This window comes from Peromyscus maniculatus, chromosome 7 (assembly GCF_049852395.1).
Source record: "Peromyscus maniculatus bairdii isolate BWxNUB_F1_BW_parent chromosome 7, HU_Pman_BW_mat_3.1, whole genome shotgun sequence".
NCBI classification, from domain to species: Eukaryota; Metazoa; Chordata; class Mammalia; order Rodentia; family Cricetidae; genus Peromyscus; species Peromyscus maniculatus.
The window spans coordinates 71844151-71867425 of NC_134858.1; the positions used below are offsets into that span (position 1 = coordinate 71844151).

The 23275-nt window shown below is 41.8% G+C and overlaps 1 protein-coding gene and 1 long non-coding RNA gene across 5 annotated transcripts in view; one reads left to right on the plus strand and one right to left on the minus strand.

Annotated features, from left to right (window-relative positions):
- Window positions 1-10877, plus strand: part of Wdr72 (WD repeat domain 72) — a 173670-nt gene extending 162793 nt beyond the window's left edge. For 2 of the 3 annotated variants that reach the window (XM_076576690.1, XM_076576689.1), the window contains 2 exons: window positions 3860-3964; window positions 9374-10877. In XM_076576690.1, the coding sequence (XP_076432805.1) occupies window positions 3860-3964; window positions 9374-9429 (161 nt within the window). In that variant the 3' untranslated portion in view covers window positions 9430-10877. Of the gene's footprint in view, window positions 1-3859; window positions 3990-9373 lie in introns of all 3 variants that reach the window. The other variant, XM_076576691.1, reaches the window with a different exon arrangement.
- Window positions 1-18928, minus strand: part of LOC121830901 (uncharacterized) — a 79284-nt gene extending 60356 nt beyond the window's left edge. Inside the window, exons 1-3 of one of the 2 annotated variants that reach the window (XR_013052820.1) lie at window positions 18763-18928; window positions 10717-11993; window positions 8325-8709 (exon numbers count right to left, since the gene is read on the minus strand). This is a non-coding gene — a long non-coding RNA (uncharacterized LOC121830901). Of the gene's footprint in view, window positions 1-8324; window positions 8710-10716; window positions 11994-18762 lie in introns of those variants that run through there. The other variant, XR_006074207.2, reaches the window with a different exon arrangement.
- Window positions 18929-23275: the final 4347 nt, after the last annotated feature.

Consider the following 23275-nt stretch of genomic DNA (forward strand, 5'->3'; position numbering starts at 1 on the left):
TGAACCTCTCCCAAGCCTGCTGCTCCCAGTTGACACAGCATAGGCCTTTCCACCACAGTCAGTTTAATTGGATGCTCTTTGAACCACCCAGCAAAGAATGGTGAATCATATACCACTTTCGATAGGAAAATTCACCTATAATAAGGAAGATACTTGAATAACCTCCTCAAAATAATAACACTCACCCTCACAAGAATCAGCTTCTTAGAAATCAGAAGTCAAGGCAAAGAGAAGCTACATGGTACCTGCTGGACTCCATTCCTGAACGACCAGGGGCTGATCCCACTTTCCAGCTTTTTGAAAACATTTGCTGTATCTTCTCATCCTGGATCTAGGCTATTGCCACGAACGGCTGTGGGCACTTCTTTCTTCTAATGCCATGCCCTCTTCCCTTTGAGGTCTTTAATTAAAATAGTATGTTTTATTGCTTAAATGTGTTCTTTAACAATGTCACACGTGTATGTAGGGTACTGATCTCATCCCCCACCCTCTAATCTCTCACCCTCCTCTGTCCACCTCTCATCTTCCCTACTAATCCCTTCCTCACACCCATACATTTTTGTTTGGTTTGTGACTCCCTGAGTTTAATTAACCAGGGCCTTTTCCATGGCCATGGATGAGAACTACCCGTTGGAGTCTGTTGGGATCCCCAGTGAGTACAGAGTTGAAAACAATGGCTTGCTTTCTCCCAGAGTCTACCAGTAGCCAACAGTAAGCACTAAGGGGCAGGGACCCACTAGAGTAGCATTTCTAATGTTGGTTGTTTAGTAAAGATAGGTTGGAGGCATGAATAAGTTAGATGAATGGTGAAAGATGTTCAATCATGACAGGACAACATGTTGGATGAGAACAATGCGTTTGTCCAAATAAATAGAGATGCAACCTCATTGGTGTTAAAAAAAAAAAAAAATTACCTATGTGATATGCTCCTGATTGTAAAACCACCCTCACTACTTCAGAGACTTAACAAATAAGATACCTGGAGATAAGATCCATTTAAAAAGACTGTAAACATTGACTGGTATGACAATGTCTTGTAGCTTTGCTGCACTTGACTATCCCACTTAACCAGCTCACAAAAATCTGTGAACTCAAAAGTAGTCAATCTGTATGATTTAAAGCGAGGAAAGCTAAATGGAAGGAAGCTACAGCAGTGACAATCGGGACTCACGAGCGTTTCCCTGCAGATCACAGACGTGGCCACATGGTATGAAATGGCAGTCTCCTCGTGGATCTAACTGAACACACATCCTTGAGAGCACACATCCTCTTGATTTATGAGACAGCTAGTCTGGCCTCTCTGCTTCAGTCCCTGGTCCATTCATTCATTTCAGAAATCCTTGGAGAATAATCCCTGTGGCCCAGGCACTGTTGCAGACAAGATAGAAAATGAAGGAGACAGACTTGGCTTACACATTTTTTTTTTTTTTTGGTGCTTTCCAGAAATTTCAAAATACAAACTGAAAGTGTAAGCTTATTTAAAATAAGAATTCCATCTTTCCCCTGTGTTTGCTCCTAAAGGGAAGGTTTTGGGGGAAGTGGTAAATCCAATGTTTGCCCACGGTTCACAAGACAGCTACTCTCCGTGCTCCTGTCTGTAGGGAATGTGTGACTAGAATCGTTAGCAACCTCTTTTAAGAGTCACCACTGGGCCTCAGGTTCTGAGCACACAGTGGAGTGGGAGCCCTGTCTGCTGACACTGCCGGTTCAGGGCTCCAGCAGGACACCTGATGTCACTCACCCAGTGTGTGAAGCTATGTAGGCTCCAGCCCCTGTGTGGCTCTTTCAAGGCCTGAAGGAGGTTTAGCAACAGTGACCCTGAGCCTACAAACATTTCCTATACGAGATATGTAGGTATAGTTTGTTTATTGCATTGATTACTTATAAATACGTTTATAAGCTGAAGACAATGGTAGAGTGTACTATAGAAACGTTGAGAGGCATAAGATTCTACTGTTCTCAAAAGTGTATATCTGTGTATACCTCTGTGTGTGTGTGTGTGTGTGTGTGTGTGTGTGTGTGTGTGTGTGTATACAGGAATATATTTACATAGTTAATTTTATATATGTGTGTGCATTTGAGTTTACATACACACTCAGTAGTATGATATATATATGTATATACATATGCATGTGTTTATATGAATACATCTATGTATATATTTTCAGTAGTGTGTGCCGGTGTGTATGTAGATGTTTGTATATACATGAGTTATGTGTACATTTAAAAGTGTCTATGTGTATATAGATGTATTTTTATATATATATATATATATGTAAGTTATGTGTATATTTGATAGTACATATATCTAGATATATATGTTACTATATAGAAATGCTCAATAATGTATCATGCATACATAGATGTGAGTGTATGTATATGCAATAAGTAGTCTGCACATGCATATATACATATATGTAATGTGTATATGTATACACTCAGTATATGTGTGTATAGATGTATGCATGTATAGAGAGAAATAATGATGAATGTACATCTTTACATGTCTGAATGAATATATATATATATATACTCAATAGTTTGTGTATCTGTATATATGCATGTGTGTACATATGCACAGTGGTGTGTGTACATGTTTACATATCTGAATGAGTATTTATATACTCAATAGTGTATGTACATATATGTATGTATACATATAGACAATGGTATGTGTAAATATTTATGTCTCCCTGAGTATATATATATACTTGATAGTATATGTTTATGCATATATGTGTGTGTGTGTGTGTGTGTGTGTGTGTGTAGGTACACACATGGATTGTGATGTATACATGTTTATGTGTCTGCATTAGTATATATACTAATATAATGTATAGTATATATACATTAGTATATATAATGTGTGCATATGTATATATGTATGCATTTATGGAGACAAATATGGACAGTTGTGTGTCCATGTTTATATTTCACATAAATGCATATGCTCAACAATGTGTATACATTTGACTCAGATCAGTGGGTGTGATCTGATCTATGTGATCGGCATGCATTTTGTTCTGTCTACTGAATACCTTCATGCTGAGCAGGCCCACTTTTCCTGGCAGATATTAACTAGTGAGGAGATAACATGAAAATGTGTTGCTCCTGGATGTCATTTACAGCAAGTGGAAAAATCACAGATATTTGAGTCTGTTTGTTAAAGAGCTGGTATTGATAACATACTTACGGGAAATGTTGTCCTACCTGGGTACCAGCTTCTGCTTCTGGTCCCTGCTGTTGCCTAAGAAACAATCTTGTGAACAGCTGTTGGGTTCCCTAGTGTTCAAAACGCTGGCCCTTCCTATCCCCACGTTGAATGCCTTCATTCTATACTTGAAGATCTCCTTTGTGTGAGACTTTTCATGTGCATGCGTTTGGTACCGTGGGTTTTGGGGTGCTGAAAAGAGAGCTGAGGTGCAGACAAAGAGTCCTCCATTCCTGAAATTTGAGCTACAGAAAGAGCCACACCATGGGGCAGAGCTGGGCTTTCTGATTGAGTTGGCGGATGTTCTTTGCTCTGTGCCCATGTGCTCTTAATTGACTATATTGTTTTAGATTTATGCATTAAAAATACGATTTCTACTTCGAAAGCCTCGCTTTGTCACTTTGTAGCTGTGTAGCTTTTAAGCTGATGCCAGGCGCTTATTTTTCTTCTGAGATAAAGTCACATCTATGGATTTTTCAACTAATTACGTGTCTGCCAATAAATACTTAGAGGATACACTTTATTTCAATTTATTATTTGTGTTTCCATAGAGTGCCCCACACTATCGGTGGGACTGAAGTGGTCTAATGGTGTTCACTGCTACTTTTTCATGGCTGTCTTTCTCTCTCCCTTCTCTCTTTTTAACAGCTTCAGTCAGTCCGGTCAAGCATGGCAGCGACTTGAACTCGGCAAACTTCCAAGATACCGAGGACGTTCTTGACAGATGTGTCTTGGAAGAGTCGGAGAGTGCAGGTGGAAGCCATTTAAACATAGTCAAGTATAAAATGATAAATTTGACACAGCTTTGGGGTCCTTGGGAGTGTGTGGGGGAGGACACTGGAAGGCTGCTGGCTCTTAACAGCTGCACTCTCAAATTAACGCCCCCCCCCCAGGAGGTCACGGTGTGGGGCTGTTATCTTTTCCTCTTTCATCAAGAATTCAGCTGGACAAAGTACAAAGACGTTACGACAGAGAAAGGAAGCTGACACCATTAGTTCATTATCAATTCCAAGCTAAACTGCTTAATCCACACAGAAGCTGGAAACTAGAGAAATGTTGACATTTCGAATATTTCAAATAATGAGATCTAGCAAGAGAAAGGCAGAAATGCAGGGATGAGCAGAGAGGAACCAATCGCCACCTCTAGAATCTCTTTACCTTTCCCTGTTCAAACAGAACTCTGACTGGGAGGAAGGCGCTCTAGCAAAACAAGGGTGGATGTGGTCAAACAATGGGAGAGACTGTCGGAACCCTTTATTGGGAAGTAAGATTTACTCTGTGTCAAAGTTGCTTACGTTGATATTCTCTTTGTGAAAAGGAAAGGTAGGGAAATGTACCAGGAAAAGACAGCTAGAACAGCTTGGCTGGGATTTTTGATTCTGTCTTGGTCTGAAGCATGCCCATTTTAATGATTAATTAATTACAAGAAAAAAAAAGACTTGTTACTAAAAATTGAATGACATTGTTGGGCCCCTCCAAGCCCTGAGGTGCTAGTACCCACCTCAGTACCATGACTGAAAGAGTTCGCTCTCTCTCCGGGCTGGACATTTCTTTCCTGTTTTCTCTGGCTACGGTGTCCCTCCACCCTCTCACATCTCTGTGCGCTGATCTTTGTATCATATTTTTGATTCATCCTCTCGGTAGGCTGTCAGCTTAGTTAAGAGATTTCCAAATTGTGTCGCCTTCCCTGACAGGGGGGCAGCTGCAAACAGTCCCCTGATCCTTCCCGGAGGAGAGATACTGAGATTTAATTTTCAGTGAAAGGTGTAGCCTGCAATCTATGTCAGGCCCCCTAAGTCGTCTTGGAACCCCAAAAGGCCCAGTGGTGATGGCAAGTATGTATCAGCCCCCTCCACTGCACGAGGAGCCCTTACAAGATGAGCTGCAGCTGCGTGCCCGATCCCAGCCATGCTGTCTCCTCTGCATCTGAGGGCACAGAGAGACAGCGTGTTTTTTACAACGACGGAAACTATTAAAGAACAAATTAGCCCTGCTCCCTGGCATAACACCCCAAAGAAAATGTCAGTTCATTTCACTTGAAAAAGGAGAGGGTGATGGTGGTGTTAACTGTCTATGCTAAAGATTATTCTTAGATTACTTGTGGTTAGGATTGAAACTGTCTGATTCTGATGAGGTTTTTACAGTTTTTGTCAGGAAGTTAAATCAGGAGTCAGGTGTTTACTTAAGGACTCACTGTTTTTGACATGATACATCAACATGATGCTGTCCGCCATGCCTTAATAAAAGTGGACTGAGAGTGAAATTCAGATGGCTTTTACCGTCTGACAGTCGTGAACAAAAGAACATGTCAAAAAAAAAAAAGAAGAAGAAGAAGAAAGAAAGAAAGAAAAAAACAGAGCAATTAGAAAATACAGGAGCTGGGGAGAATCTTATAGAGTGAGTACTGTTCCATACATCGGACATCATTAAACCAGTAATAAAGGATGAATTGCTCTGGCTTTTTCCTCTGTCCATCCTTGCATTTTAAGACATCTTACCCTTATAGGCCCAGAAACCTCTGGAGGGTTCGCTACTGGTCTCACTGCCTTCCACTGAGAATTTGTGGCTTGGTTGTCATGGAGACATCGTATTTCTCCAAGAATTGCTCATATTGATCCGTAGCCAGGCGTAAATGGCCAAGCGAGTGTGAGGAGGAAAGGGGGCTGGGCAGTCCTGTAAAATGACCAGGGCTTGTGGGTCGGAAAGCGGCTCAGAGCCAACACTTAGGGGAAAAGAAAGAAGCTGTTTCATTTTGGTTCGGGATGTCTTTCTGCACTTTGGACTGTTGTCTTCTTCTGGGACAAACTAAAAGGAACTTGTTAGTTGCTTGTCATGTCAGATCTTGGGTGCCTGGTCCTGACACAGCTGTCAGCTTCCCAGGCCTGTGCAGTTCAGGGACACACAACAAAGAGGTGGTAGCATGAATTATTTATTACTCTTCGTGTGGATAAAATTCTGTAATAAGAAATTAAAACACTTCTGACAGAGGGGCTTGTTTGCTGAAAAAGATTTTGATGAGATGTTAAATTTCCTCAGAGTAGAAGCATCTGAGAGACAAAATTCCTGGAACTAAACAAGGAAAGAGAATAAGTTTTGTGTTTCATATGGGAATTTGGTGACATAGAGGGACTTTTTCAGAAGCTGTGAAATTATGACAATCCAAAGATGAACTTCAGAGTCTAAAGTGACTCAAAGTGTAGGGGCCCTACAATGATGAGCATCATCCTGGTGAAGTATACACCTCTGTTTACTGGGTGGGGGTAGCATTTATCTGGAAAGGTTAACCAGCTTTATTACATAGGGGAAAAAACGATTTAGGAGGTTTGAAGTGGTGATATTTGAGAACCTAACTAAGAGAAGTATGCCAGTAGCTAAATTTACAATGATGTCGTGTAGAAGGGGTATGCTTAAGTCTGGGGCCATCATTCTTTCCCTTTTCCCATGGAATGTCATCACTCCATCTGAAACTCCCTTTAACATCTTCATGGATGTGCAAAATCCCCCTGTTACAAAGCTGAGCGTGCTCAGCCTTCTAGCTGTAATGGATATTGACCTTACGTAGTTTAATGTAATGCTAACTGACTAATATATTTATTACCTCATTTTAAATGAATAGAGTAAATGTTTAAGGAGTATTTAGAAAAGGAAAACAGAAATGATTTTCCCATACCACGAGTATCGCTTCCTCTATTGTTCTATCCAAGTACTCTCTTTGTTTTTAAATCTTTTCAAGCTATCACCTTATTCTGGCTTCTGTAGCTACATAACACTTCAGCCCTCCTTCATAGGCAGAAAGCAGGAAAGGCAAGGTAGCATGGAGAAGCTGAAACAGATTGTTGAAAAAACGTGAAGTTATATCTTAAGTGCTGCTAGTTTTTAAATGCCATTCATGAGATGAAATTTTTAAATTTTGCATACAGTGATACAGTTGACTTCCTGAGTGGCATTTGGAGACAGAGGGTTAATTTTCACTGACATTGCTCTCCAGCCTAGAGCTGGCCAGGGGGAACTGTTTATAAATGGGCCACTCTGCATATGGGTCACAGCGCAGAGGCCTTGCAGGGTACGCTCACCTCTTCTCTGGAGGGCTGTACCTCACTCATCTTGCCGTTCTGATCTTTCTTGGTTCAAGCCTTATACCCAGGTGAGCGCCTGGAGTCCATTAAGGTTGGTGAAGCACCTGTCAGCCAGAGTATTCTTGCTATTTTGACCTTCCTGGTGAACCTAGAGGTCTGGTCTAAAGGGGAAAGTAACCCTTGGACATGTCTTTTCTTTGAAATAATTCATCAGCAGTGAGTTTTGGCTCGCAGGTGAATCCCATATTGGAGCTTGTGTCTCTGACTCTGTGAAGTCTACCTACTCCTTCCCTGGCATTTCTATGTTCCTGAAGCCTGTGGGGAGAAGGTTGATGTCCAGTAATAGAAGCAGCATGAACATGTAGCTCCCTGTCTGTGGATTTAGGGCCGTTAGACCTTCCTTCTGTGGCTTTTTAAAGCTTGGCTGCTTCTGAATTTAAAAGCTGCTATCACAAAAATAGTTCCAAGATCATCTAGTTAACTTCTGGGTAAAGCACAGCCTTATCCTCCAGACCCTTTTAGCAAAGACTTCTTGCCCCTCATCTTCACACTCATGATGAAAATTATAGGGCCATGTCTGCAATTTTTAGGCTAGTGTTAATGAGAGACCTTGGTGTAGAAAATTAATAATTTTGCCTCCTAATGTTCTAGGGACGGCATAACTTCAGGGCCGGGTAGATGGCTCAGTCAGTCAAGTGTTTTCTATGCAAGCACAATAACTTGAGTTTTATCTTCAGGATCTGTGTGAAAAGCCAGGGGTAACCCAGCTGCTGGGGAGGTAGAGACCGTGGGCCCCTGGAACTTGCTGGCCTAGCAGGCTAACTGAATCAGAGAGCTCCAGGTTCAGTGAGGCCCTGTCTCAAAAATTAACATGGAGATGGATAACGGCATTAACCTCTGGCCTACACATACATGCATAAACACGAACACACACACACACACACACACACACACACACACACACACGGAGTGTCAGCTAAAAATAGTGGAGAAGAGAGAGTTTGAAAATGCAAAAAAAAATGCACTAAGTTTTCACATCAATTGCAAAGTAGTTTATAATCAGTATGTGTTCTGCCGTTAATAGAACATTTTAGTGGTTTCTGTGTAGCACATTGTGCATGTGGATCTATATACATCACTGTCAATCAATATTACATTTGCATGAATCTGATGAACAAAACTAGAATTCTCACAGAGGATGATACATTGTGAAAAGCCAAGGTGAGATTTTTTTTTTTTCTTTTTACTACTCTGTCTCATGAATCACCAGGAAAAGCCAAGAATCAGAAAGTAGAACAGCTCCAGGACGGTCGTGTTGGAGGGGCCTGATGATGATGCATGAGGGAGAAAATGTGGACAGTGTGAGCTGAGCATCAATCATAGCCACCAAACACAGGCTTATGGCTGGGGCTGAAACTTGTTCTAGAAAAAGGAAGAACAATGTCAATAATAAAGTAATAAGTTCCTACTGGTTTTGTTTAGTGACGCCAATGTTTTAATTAATTTACTCAAAGACAAAATGTAAACACCAGCAGAATAAATTTTAAAGCAACGTAAAAGCATAGGCTGATTCATACGAATATATACATGTAACAATATATGGTACAGTATTTATCCCCCCCACCCCGCCTGCCTCATTTTTTGTTAGCCTACACAGATAACTACCTAAATACTTGAGAGATACATATTTTGATTCTGCAACTTAATCCATTCTTCAGCGAATATTTATAAAGTCTGTTACTGAAACCATGGTTGTAGATTGCTCTAACAATTAAGCTGCTTAAAATGAGGGAGAATTTGCCTCTTTCAAGCCAAGTTCATCATTTTGGAAGACTTTGTTATTGGGATGATTAAAATCTATTGGTAACATGTGGCATTAAAATGTAGGTACCTGCTTTATAAGCCAGGGATATTAGTTACCATATATTGTGGTTTACTTCAGGGTGGGGAGGGAATGCAGACGTCATAAGAGTACGCTCCTTCCTTTCCTGCTCCTTTACTTCCCCTCCCCACATTTCTCCTCCTTCTGTCTGTCTTCTTGTTTCTATATTGCACCCTGTAACCCAGATATCTGCTTTCTTTCTAGGTCAGCCTAGGCATCGTCCATGGCTAGCGAAGGTGTGCTCCTGCAGGATGTGCTAGATGGAGTATCGGAAGGGGAATCAAATCTGAACTAACAGAGAAGCACGAACACACTATCTCTTTTCCATCAAATAAAAGCAACGCTGTCAGTGGATTCACGAATATGTTAGCCAAAATGTATTAAAAATGTTATCACTGATTGAGAATATCCAAATTCTAATTCTAGGAAATGATTATTTAAGTTAGTCTCATTTCTCCTTATTTTCTGTCATTACTTGTAACAAAGAACGCCAGCCCACAGGTATAGATTTAACAGCACTTCAGAGGTTCCCTTTCTCAGTGCCTGAATTGCAGAAGCCAAAGGAGTGCACAAGACTCTCAATTCACTGTTGCTTCAAGGTATTTAAACCAAAACTTTATCAGCTTTGCCACGTTGAGCTTGGACATAATTGTTTCAGTGGGTGCTTCAGTTCCAACCAATTTTTGCACGTCACATCCTTAAACATGAAAGGTCCTTTAGTCAATCTGTGGCATACAAGGGTGTCTAGTTTTGCAAGGTCCAATCAGTCTGGACCTCTAATGACACCGTGGTGATTGTCTTTAATTAAAGGTTGATGTTATTAGCCTTGTAACCTGAACTGGGGGAGGGGATTCTCCTTACAACATACCACAGTTCGTTCTGTGTTAGTATATAAACATCCACGGTTCTTTTCCCAGAAAGAAGCTGGGCTAGCAGGAATTCTAAAACTAAAAAATGCAAAGCAGTATCAACAGAAATGGGCGTAAAGTGCTATGACTTTTATTGAATGATTCCTTAATTTATAGGAAATCATCAAAGATTATTAACATATATCTAAATGAATAGAAATATGGCCTAATCCATAGAAAGATGGAAATAAATATATATTATATATACATAGTGTGTGTGTGTCTGTGTGTGTGTGTGTGTGTGTATGTGTGTGTGTGTAGTTCATTTCATTTCATACAATTTTAATTCAACAATTTTCTGAGCACCAGCCTCAGATCTGTGTTAGGATGCAGCGATGGGGGGAAGGAGAAATTCAAAAGAGAAATACATCATTGAGCTGCCTTGCTCTGTACCCTTTGAGACTTACAATTAATTATTGAGCTAGATGAATATATCTAATATGAATATCAAAAAACTGTAATGCCATCAAAGTAGATGAAAATCCATGCCCATGTTTCCTAAAATAGCATGTCTCTGCATGAAGTTAATTTTGATTTGTACTTAAACTGTAATATGTTGTCAACAGTAATAATCATGGAAACCATTATCTTCTGAGCATTTTGGATATAGCCATGAGTAATTTGAAACAAGTTACAAACCAGCTGGCCAGTGGGACAGATTGTGGCTTTCAAGGCATCACAAGCATTTTGGATGAAGAAACATCAAATATGTCTCTAAAAGGGGAAATTTTAATAGTTAAAACCAAGTACATGTTAAAATTCTGGTATGTTTATTAAAAGTGAGTTTTATTATTTTCATAGATATGTCCTATTATTCCCTTTGCACAAAAGAATAACAATACATTTAAATCATTGCTGAATTTAGCATATTTTCAGGTCTGAAGGAAACAATATTGAATCCTTGATAAATATTTCATGGTGTCAGCAGTGGTGGGAAATCAGACATGGTGGAACCCCTGGCTTCACTAAACAGAATTTTAAGATTCTTCAGCACCATAAGTTTGAGTCACTACAAATTCATATTAAATGACTTCATCATGATGTTTTTTTTTAAATATCAATTTCTAAAAGCCAACACTACAAAAAAAAAAAAACATAAGCAAAACTGAATCAGGATTAACACTAAATACGCTCCTCATGCCAGTCCTGTTTAGGATGCAGATCCCTGGGTCTATTTGAAAATGCTCCCCCTGGGAACTTCTGTCTGCATTTTCAGTGATTTCTTTTTTTTTTTTTTTTTAGTTTTTTTTGAGACAGGGTTTCTCTGTGTAGCTTTGTGCCTTTCCTAGATCTCACTCTATAGACCAGGCTGGCCTCGAACTCACAAAGATCCACCTGCCTCTGCCTCCCAAGTACTGAGATTAAAGACATGTGCCACCACCGTCTGGCCAGTGATTTCTATTGTAGGAAAACTTGAAGTAGCAAGTTGACTTGTGACTTGTTAGAATCTACCACTTGGCACCACAGCCCTCAAGCTAAAACTAGTTTCTTGATTGGGGCAGGGTATCTTTCTTGGTCTCTTGGTGAGCACTGGAGGACATTAAGCTGCACGTGGAGTCCTCCTGTGACTGTAATGAATTGTTGATTTAGATACTCTTGCATTTCTTCTTGGCAATCATCTGGTAATATGTATCCTGCGTACACCTACATCCAGAAGTCTAATTCAGAGAAAGGCCACGTCTTCAGACATGAAGGTCAGCACCCTTCATGCACTTGCGTGGAGCTGTTCCTGGTCTTTGCTGGTGGTGTGGAGGATGGAGTCGAGAAAGCTCTTGGGACCGAGAAAGAGGCTACCCCGATGTGTCTGGCAATGTGGGCTTCTCAGAGCCTCGTTTCTTTGGCCTGTTGCCAAGCTTCCTTTCAGTTCTCACCCTAGGAGGGCTCCCTATGATGGCTTGTGGAGGACAATGCAAACCCTGGAAAACATCCAATGAAAGTCAAATGTGTATCATAAACACACAACCAGATGGCCTCAAGTCTTCTCTTGCTGTTTTAGAAACGAAGCTAAGACTTCCTAGACCATGTTAGTATCAGGAAACGACAAGACCTTACAGTAGGCAGGCTGTCTTCAGAGGCCGGCATCTGGGGTCATGTTTATCTCCCTTGTGTGTCCAGTTTCCCACAAATTTAAACTCCCTTTAGAGATGTTCAAATCAACATTTTTAGAAACTATACTGGTTTTCCTTGATCTTTCAAAGGTACATTATGATAATCCAGTTTTCAAAAAAAAGTGATCTATATGCTGTGTATTTAAACTGGAGTGTCAGAATATTTTAATCCCAATTCATTTTAGTCTTCATTTCACAGAATGGACTCAATTTTTAAACTTAATTTGCATACAGTTCGTGTGCTCAGTTATTTTAAGGCATGGTCAGAACTTTTTGTTCTCTACACAATGGAGTCTAACATGTATCCAATGTGCCAAAGTTGCCATTAATTTCATAGTCTCTACTGTGTAATGCTTAGCATTTGTTAAAGATTTTTCTAAATTAGCAGTAATCAAATTTAAATTAGTTAAACGTCCTGAGTAGTATCTTCCACACACAGTTAATTGCTACACCCATCATATGCAGAGGCTTGTGCCTGGGTCACTTGGGTCAACAAGGGATCCTTCAGAGGGTATTTGGAGGAAAAATATAAATAAAAACGACCAGTCTCCCAAAGGGAGCCTACTGCTGGAAACTCCCTCTGGCTTAGGTCCCTTGGAGATTGGCAGGAGTTATGTCACTTGCTGACTGGAGCAGGGACCAGGGTGAGGCTGCCCTGCCATAGCTCCCTCACCCTCTTTACATTCATTCTGACTTTCCCAGATCTCATCTTTAAACTTAGGATATCATCGACTTTTTTTTCAGTTATTAGGGTTTGATAAATATTGCACTAGAAATGTTCGTTCTGATTAATTAGATTTAAAAAAACAATCCTTAGCCTTGGACCCGCTCATTTACTCTTTAATAAATACACCTTTGCCTCCCCCAAAAACAATCTGCATATAAACGGACTGTGATGATTGCATCATTGTTAGTATGATTATAATGATACAGATAAGAAAAAATAAGGAGGCACGTGAATACCATGTGAAACTGGTATTCATAGACCACTTGAACACGTTTACATTGTTTTCTGTGATAAAAGAGAAAATTCTTGGTGTCTCAGGCTCTATCTTTTAACGATCTCTCCAAACACCTTTTACCCCATTGCTGTACCACATTTTCTGTCGTCAGTTCTAAAGATCCTTTTTGTCTTCAGTAGAAGTGTTGTAGGGATTTTTATTCAAGGATACAAGGTCTTTAATAGCAATGATAAACAGTCCATATTTAGTACACTCCCAGCCTAAATCTGTAAAGCGCCAAATACCAGCAATACGCCAATATTCATAACATTATGTAAAAGCAATAATTAGTTGGCACATGCCTCCCAAACCCATCATTTACTCACTTAGCAATCATTTTAATTGCAATTATCTGCAAAGTCATCAATTGCCTTTTAGATCCTGCCCATGCATATTCTAAGGGGAAGGTGTTTGCACAATTCCTTCTAGGATAAAAGGAGAATCTATGCTCTGTTCTCGAGCACCACATACTTCCTGTAGATTTTTTAAAGGGGTTCCCTGTTAATGCTTCGGGGTCAACTGCATTGCCGATCAAAAACAGCCTCTCTCATCTATCATCAGGACCAGGCTATCTTTGATTCTCTAGTTGCATCCTGTGTTGTTTCAGCCTCCCTTTTGTATTCTGAAGTTGGGCAATGCGGGTAGGGGACATATAGAAACCAGGTCAAGGTAATTTTTTCTTCCCCTGAGAAGGAACCGTGGGGATGAAGTTGTCCGTGAGGTTGTTTTTGTGATAGAGAATATTCCCTGAGATCAGCCCCAATTCAAATAACCAGTGTGTCCACCCCACCCCACCCCCATCTAAGCGAGGAAGAATGTCAACTTCTTCCAAGGTAATGGGGTAGAAATAAATACTCCTTTGTTTGGGAGAGTGAAGTGGAGAAATAAATGTGGAGGTCTCAAGGTTACGTTTTCACAGAGAGCGTGTTGTCTCAGGTACCCTCTGAGAAAAGCTGGTTTGTGTGTAGTCTTCCTGTCATGTAGGTGGCAGCAACACCCAAGATTAGAAAATATCAGTTCCCTGGCTCTGGTCCAAAATGTATTCTAACTTTAAAAAAAAAAAAATCCGTGTGGAAGAGAAAGGGCTTAAAGCACAAAGACAGATTCCTCTCTGTCTTCCGAAATCTCTGAAGCACTATTTTAAGGTTATGCTTAAACCCGTTCCCATAACGCCGGGACATCTGTCACTTCCTTCAATACTGAAGTCATATTCTGCTCCTGTTCAGACTGGTAGAATTTGTTTCTGTTTCATTCTGCACTGGGGTCTGATTTCTTTAGCTTCTCCTGGCTGGAGCCTTTCTCTGCTCTCATCCCTGACTACCCACGCTTCTTGTGAAATAGAGACAGGGCATCTATGGAAACATCTCAAAAAGAAAAAAAAAAAAGTCTTGAGTAAATGTGGATAGACAAATTCATTTCCCCTGATCTCCCTAACCGGAAGTGACTGCACTCACTTGTCCAGTGAAGGTCACACCCACCCCAGAAGTTGAGGACACCTGGAAGGGAGGCCAGAGACCCCACAGGCGCCACATAACCAAGGATGGGGCGTGGCTCTGCAGTGTGGTCATGGGTCAAGTCGCTGAGGAAGCCATTTATTCAAATGTCCACAAGAATTTGGGACTGGTATGCACACCATTATGCTGTAAGTTTGCTTTCCATTGTACTAGAAGCCTGGTGAGAAGCAGCCTGTTCTTCCATTCCTGATAATTCGATACAACTCATACATGTTATAGAAAACTTTTTTGTCTACCCCTTTGATGTAAATACAGCATAAGTTTTCACATTCTACACTAAGTAAATATTTCATGTCTGGTATAAATTTTTATAATTTTATGTAAAATATTTTCTATTCTCTGTCATATTTGGTTATATATTACGTATTTTACTATTAGTTTCTAATGAAAGAAATATACTTTAAGTCTAACATTTTTTGCTTCTTTTTTTTAATTTAATGTTATTTTATTTTACAATATAATTTAGTTCTACATATCAGCCACAGACTCCCTTGTTCTCACCCCTCACGCCCCCCTCCCCTTCCCCCAGCCCATCCCCTATTCCCACCTCCTCCAGGGCAAAGCCTCCCCTGGAGATTGAGATCAACCTGGTAGACTCAGTCCAGCACCCTAATTGTCATGCTAGAAACCCCATCCAATAACTGAGGGAACTGGATGCAGAGATCCACCTCTAGGCCCCGGGTGGAGCTCCAGGAATCCAATTAATGAGAAAGAGGAGGGTTTATATGAGCGAGAATTGTTGAGACCAAGGTTGCATAAAGCACAGGGACAAATAGCCAAACGAATGGAAACACATGAACTATGAACCAATGGCTGAGGGGCTCCCAACTGGATCAGGCCCTCTGAATAGGTGAGACAGTTGATTGGCTTGATCTGTTTGGGAGGCATCCAGGCAGTGGGACCGGGTCCTGTGCTCAGTGCATGAGTTAGCTGTTAGAAAACATTTTTTTTTTTTTTTTTTGCGTGTGAAGGAAGTTTGAGAACATTCTTGTCACATAGACTCAGTACACCAAAATATCAAGAAAATGGTCACAGTTCCAGGCAGGTGGCCACACGACAACTGACCCCCACAGCCAGGAAGGTAAGAAGGCCACACGTCCACTCTTTCAGTTCAGTTTCCCCCTTCTTCTGTTCCCTCACTCAGTGGTTCTCCACCTTCCTAATTCTGCAGCCCTTTAGTACACTTCCTCATGCTGTAGTGACCCCAACCAGAAAATGATTTTTGTTGCTACTTTATAACTAAACTTTGCTACTGTTGTGAATCGTAATGTAAATATCTGTGCTTTCCAATGGTCTTAGGTGATCCCTGAGAAAGGGTCATCCAACCCCCAAAGGGGTCTCAACCTACAGGTTGAGACCTGCTGCCTCACATCCTTGATCTCTGCTTTCAGCCTATGTAGTTTAATAGAAATATTCAAAGAAACAGCATTCATATAGCAGGCATTGAACGCTGGGTAAATATTGAGCAGCCAAGCTACTTGGCCTTTCTTTTCTTCTTAAAGGCTTTTTAAAAGTGTGGTGTGTGTGTGTGTGTGTGTGTGTGTGTGTGTGTGTGTGTGTGTGTGTGTGTTGTGTGTGTGTGTGTTGTGTGTGTGTGTGTGGTGTGGTGTGTGTGTGTGTGTGTATGTGTGTGTGTGTGTGTGTGTGTGTGTGTACATGCTGGTGTCCTCAGAGGCCAGATGTTAGAGTTACGAGTGGTTGTCAGCTGCAGTGCAGACACAGGTAATGGGAACATCTCTCCATCCTTCTCTTTCTGTTTATCGTGTGTGTGTGAGTGGGTGTGTGTCTGTGTCTCTGTGTGTGTGTGTCTGTGTGTCTGTGTGTCTGTATGTGCACATGTGTGCACACACATGTGACTACAGGCATGCACATGCTGTGGTACATGAGGCCAGAGGTGCCAGTCCTCCTAGGAACCAGGGTCTCTTGCTCACTGCTGCGTGTGCAAGTCTAGCAGGCCCATAAGTTGGCAAAGATTCTCCATTTTCAGCACCCAATAAAAGCACTTCCATTACATCCATGTGCTACTACATCCAGCTTTATATGGGTTCTTGGGATTCAGTGTTGTCTTCAGGCTTGTATAGAACGTTCTCTAGCCACTGAGCCATATTCTCAGCCTCCCCTTCACTCTCTTCCTAGAAATCAATGGGAAAATAGTCTCACACTACCCTGAGCCTTATTCTCCTCATGTGCACATGTGGACTAAAAATCACAACTTTAAGTGCCATTTGCATATACTATTATTAGTGAATATAATAATATAATTATTAAAATCAGTATGTATACCAAAATTGCCTGGTTATCATCATTGTGGACAACCAGGATGGCACTCTGGTCCTTGGGCAGGCTTGTTCCTCAGAATGGTTGGAAGATTTGGCATACTAAAGGTAAGTAGCTAATTTTTTTTGTGTGTGGTTTTTTTCAAGACAGGGTTTCTCTGTGTAGTTTTGGTGCCTGTCTTGGATCTCGTGCTATAGACCAGGCTGGCCTCAAACTCACAGAGATCCGCCTGGATGGGATCAAAGGCGTGCGCCGCCGCTGCCGGCGCCGCCGCCGCCGCCACCACCACCACCACCACTGCCTGACAGTACGTAGGTAATTTTAATAAAACTGTCTTTTTAAAAGAGTTTGATGTTAACTGGATCAAAGATCAAGGACTGTGTGGCCAAGTTTCAACAGCTGATTTAAAGGCCAAGGATTTCCACAGCATAGTGGATAACAAAAACAGCAAATAGTTACTGTCCTGTATCATAAAAGATAATCTTCCAGGAATGCTTGCATCTGAGTAGGACAGGTTCATCTAAGGTTGGTCAGAGCAAGCAATTTCCCTCTTGTCCCTTGTCAACGCTAACATCGTGAGGCTAAAATGCATGTTTGAGTGGCTTTCTGTGTCATGAAAGACCAAAATAAAACATGTACACACCTCTAGAGAGGCACTGAAAACTGAGAAAGCCAGGGAGCTCCTGAAAGATATTACGTAAAGCTTGCTGATAGGCCATGCTGAGTTCTGCCTTCCCACAATGGGGCACATGTATTGGAAATTGTATCCTGTTAAGCTAAACTTTCTGGGGAAGCTCAGCTGATATGGAGTCCTGATTTCCTTCAAAGCCATCACACCATCAGAACAAGCCTGGGGATGGAAGCTGGACCTTGGGGACCCTCAGTACAGAGTGATGAGATGTCCCATCACAGCTTGGTCACTTCTATTCTCTTCTTTCCTCCTTGACAATAGGAACAGTTAAAGACCATTTCCATCAGAAAAGCCCCACGTTAATACTAATAAGAGGTACAAAGAGGCCAAACAGGGAAGTTAATAAACGTGAAAACAACTCCAGGAACAACAAAAACAAATGTCACATTGAAATAAACCACGATGCCCATTGAAACTACTGGAAAGTTCCTACATCAACCTATAACCTAGTGAGAATTCAGAATATCAGAGACAAAGGGCTGCTCTTAGAGCGACAAAGGATCACATGGCATCAGGACTCCCAGCTTCATAGGCTGCATGGAGTTCAGAGGTAGACTTGTCAGTTTCCGTTCTGGATTCTAGGAGCAAAAGGGGCCCTGACCTAAATAGTTGTGTGTGTGTGTGTGTGTGTGTGTGTGTGTGTGTGTGTGTGTGTGTGTGTGTTTTGTTTTGTTTTGTTTCAAAACAGCTTCTCATTCTGTAGCCCTGTCTATCACAGAACTCACTAGGTAGAGCATGCTTGCCCTGAGCTCACAGAGATCCAACTGCCTCTAATTCCCAAATGCTGGGATTACAGGCATGCACCACCACAGCCAGCCCTAAATACTTTGATGAGAACCATTTCTACACTGAAATTCTATGCATCTAATATATTCTTCCATGAACCTTTATCATGAGTTGGAGATACAGCACACCTACAAAATCAGGAAAGGACATGTGTAACCTAGGGAAAAAGAAAAATCCCTCCGAGAACAAAGCTGTTATTCATGTCTACTGCTGTAAACAACCCTAGGGAGCAAGCAGTCCAGACTGTAACAGGAAGAAGACAACTCCAGTCAGAACGCCTGTAAGATGACGCAAAAGCTAGCGGTTACCTGGTAGAGCTGGGCTGATTTCATAATATCTTCGGATGGAGTTGGTGTTGAATTCCCGCCAGGTAGTGGGGGTGTGGTTTGAGTGTGAGATGTCTCCCACAGGTTCCCACATTTGAATGCTTGGTCCTCAGCTGGGAGAGCTGTGTAGGATGATTTCACAACCTTTCAGAAGTGAGACCTCGCTGGAGGAAGTGCGTCATGGGGGTGAGCCTTGAGACTTGGTAGCCCAGCGCCACTTCCCATCCAGTCCCTGCTTGCTGTTGGCAGGTACAACGGGACCAGCTGTCTCCTGCTCTGTCTGCTGTGCCCTCCCACCAGCTTCTGTGTATCCCCACCAGGATGGAGTGACTCCCCTCAAACTCTAGGCCAGAAGAAACCCTTCCTGCTTTCAATTGTTTCTTCTTGCATTTTAGGACACAGCAGTAGGAAGAGTAAAACACTGTATGACAGAATACTACACAAATGAAAATCTAGAGAACAAAAGCAATCCATGTATTGTGTGAGCCAGTTCTAGACTATATAGGAATACTTACAAAGTGATTATTACTAACAAAATTACCCTACTTACTTAAGAGACCCATAGTCAGTCCCTTCCCTCATCTGGTCACCTATCATCCCTCCCTCCCACAGCACAGATTCTGGTCTGCCTGGAGTCTGAGCTCGGAGTTCCAACCATTACGTTTAGTACCTCATTATACCAATCTGGGACCCGTCGGCATCTGAACTCCAGAACCCAGATGTCCCTGATAACTGAGAACCATGCAACACTCAGCTGATCCATAACCTGACATGTTGCAGTAGTAGCCAGTGAGACGCAGACCCCCACCTAACAAAGGTAGGATCAAATATCCACACCAGGAAACATCCCAGAATTGTAGGTCCGGATGCCTAGATTCCATCACAAAAACACAAACATGAACAACTGAGACAATATGCCTCCTCCAGAAACCAAAGCCCCATTTTAATACTCCCTGAGAAAAGCAACTTGGCTGAAGCACAAGTCAAGAACTTCAAACAGCATACTCAGAGTATGTCCAAGGACTTTAAGGATAAGAATGAGGGGATTTCATGAAGAGATTAGAGAATGGAGGGAAAGAATGCTGAATTCTCAATATTTTGGTCAATAATTGGTCAAGCTGTTTCTGTATATTCCTTCCATTTAGAAAAGTGGATACAAAACAGGCTAGCAATTGGTTGAAAGATCATCAAAAGTGAAGACGGATTAATCTAAAAGTAGATAAAAATCACACTTTACAGAATTTTAACTAAAAAAAAAAATGTTGGGATTTTACATTACTTACACAAAGAGTGACATGGAATCCCCACTGACACATCCATAGGCCAACCTGATCTACCCAAACTCACTAAGAATCTTTTTCCAAGTGATTCTAGACTGTGTTGGGTTGACAATGTTCAGTATTTCTGTGTTCATATTTAACACTGCAATAGCCAAGTTTCACGGTCATGCCCATGCCTCCAGCTTTAGTTGTTCTCTGTGGCCTTTGTGTATCTATCTAGTTTCTATCTATATCTATCTGTAGTATTGAACGTGTCTTTCCACCCATGGCTAGCCTCCTCATTGGGTTCACTGGGTCAACGCGTGGCGTGTTCTTGGAGCTCTCAATGTGCTTCTGTGTGCATAAGGGCTTTGGGCCAGATAAGTGGTCTTTTGAGTGAGAAAAACTAACTGGAATGGACTTCCCAGCTGGCATACGGAGGTCCTCCCCTATATTACTTCAAGGTCCTTCTGTGGTGTTTCTTGATGAGAAAAGCAATTTAAGGATGATTTCAGCTCTTTCAACGAAATTGCCAGCTCAATTGTCAAGGCAGGAATCTCTCACCCTCAGCACCATTAACATCTTCAGTCAGGTGATTGTTCTCCTGTATGTTGAGGGACATTAGCAGCACCTCTGACCTCTCCTGCCAGAAGCCCCATGTTAGTTACAGCAATCAAAAATGTCCCAAGACAGTGACAACTGTCCCTTCGGGAGACAGAGTGGCACCTGGTTGAAAAACACAAGTCTAGGGTCAAATTCTCCCAACAGAAATCTCCAGGCAAACATTTGTCATGTGTTTTGCTTAGTTTCTCTCACTTTGGGCTTCTATGCTCTCACCTGGCTTCAACACAAAACTAATCTTTTGCTATTTCACTATCCTCTGAGCTAAAGTGTTGGTGTCTTCGTGAGTTCAGGTGTGTCTGCTGCTTGTAAACTAGCATCCCAGCAAGGCTTGTGCACTGTTGATGTTCCCTCATAGAAAGAGGGCCAGGTAGGTCATGGGACCCTTACCTGAGTGTTTAGCCTCCCTTCCTAATGAGTTCTGTCCTAACTGGACATGGCCTCAGGGAAGGCCTGGAGTATATAGGCTGGGGAAGACGAGGAGAAAGGGGGCCTCCACCTATAGGATTATGGGAAAGCCATCATCGATGCTCAGTGCAGACCTTACAGTGTGGCTACTTTGGGATTATCCACACTTTCATGAGCAACCCCTCATCCATTTCTACTTGCCCAATAAATTCACTGGGTTTACTTCAGGGGAATCAAACTTTGGTTTGGCATTGAGACCTTAGAAGGAGGGTAGAAATTGCTTAGCCCCAACCCCAGGGAGAAAATTCTCACAAATAGATGTCCTGAAAAACAAGAAAGTAATTTCTATCCTTTTCTTCTCTTTTGCCCACATTTCTTCCTTTCTTTACTTCTTGTAGCCTGAGCCATCAGACCGCATGTCCCTCAGACATAGCTTCATGCACTCTAAACTCACATACCCATCTGCAAAGCCCATCATCCCTTGAACCCCCGAGCCTCACAGTGAGCTTTTTGTTGTTGTTGTTATTATTATTATTATTATTTAGCATCTTTCTCTTCTTCCCTCCCTCCCAGCATGACCTCTGTCTCCAATTATCTTCTATTGGATTCTCTAAGTAGTCTATAACTATGTCTTCACCGTGTCTCCCAGGCAACTGCCTCAGTTCAGCCCATCTTTGCCGTCACAGGAACCTCATGATGGTTCCTTTGCTCCCATCTCATACTGTGTGCTGCCACCCAAACTCATTCTCGGAGACACACATTTAGCAGACCACTGCTCTGGATGCACTTTATAGTTCCTTAGCAGGACTTATGAAAGCCCTCCATAAAGTACCCCTTACTTCCTACCATTTTCCAGTAATAAATTAGTGGAGATTGTATTTCCTTCTAGAATAAAGGCACAGTAAGAATTTGATACAGAAATTATAGACATAATTGTATATATCCTGTTATATTCAAGTAATGGGTTGAATAGATTTGAGAACGCAATGTTCTTAGGTTTAGGCTTTTAAATTAAGAGAAAGAAAAAAATCTCAGCACATATTTTGGATATGCCAAAAGTCAGATTACTTTTCTTTATAAATGAATATAGTTTCTAGGGTTTTTTTCCCCCCCAGGTAATAAAATGTTAGCATTGGCTGGATCAGAATTCCCACTCTTTTGGCTGTGTTATTTTGACGTGCCAGGACTTGGCTATCTAACTGTGTAGACTGATAAGTTGTTTTTTTTTTCCTACCGATAAGCCTCTCCACCAATGCAGTAATCCAAATCAGACCAAATCAGACAGAATTAGAAAAAGCCCCAGTTTAATGAGTAAAGCATTCCCGAGTGATTCTCTAGCCCCCCCCAGAGAGGAGACAGGGATGAAAGACTAGAAAACCATGTGTCTGTTTTCTGGGATGCAGCTTAAGTACCCTGTGAAGTGGTATTGAGCCTCTCTAGGGGAGGAGCCATGTTTGGTGGGCTTTGAAGGGGCGAGTTTGAGGAAAGATATGGGGGAGGGGAGTTGAGGTGGATCTCCCACCAGAACATTCCAGACTCTTTGGGTATATGGACGCCAGGGTGCCAGGGGTTGAGGTGGAGCTCCCATCCAAACATAGAGTTCAGTGAAAATAAGACCATTAACAGAGCAAGAGAAGCTACTGTCCAGCAAGTTGGCATGAAGTTGCTGATATGAATGAAGACTAACTGAGGCCCAACTCACTTGGAAAGTTTAAGAGTACAAGGTGCCTATTTGGGTTTTTTGTTTGTTTGTTTCATCTTGCTGTGGTAAAACATTCTGTCAAAAGTAACCAATGGGACAAAGGGTTTATTCTGGCTCCTAGTTCAAGGAGAACTATAGGGAAGCCGTAATAGTCTATCATGGCGGGACGGCATGGCAGCACACAGCGGACATGGCAGCCAGGGCAGGAAGCAGAGCGTTCACATCCTCAGCCTCAAGCATGAAGCAGAGAAGGTGGACTAGAAGTGGCCAGAGGCTTTGAACTCTCAAGTCTCACCTATAATGACATACTCCCTCCCGCAAAGCTCCACTCCCGAAAACTCCCCAAACAGTGCCACCAACTGGGCACCGAGAGTTCTAGTACTGGAGCCAACAAGGGATGTTTCTCCTTCAAACCACAATATGTACCTTCGAACTATCTGCCTGGTCTCACTTAACCCCAATGTGATGATGAGAAAGGACTTGAATTTCCTGCAGTTTACTGAGG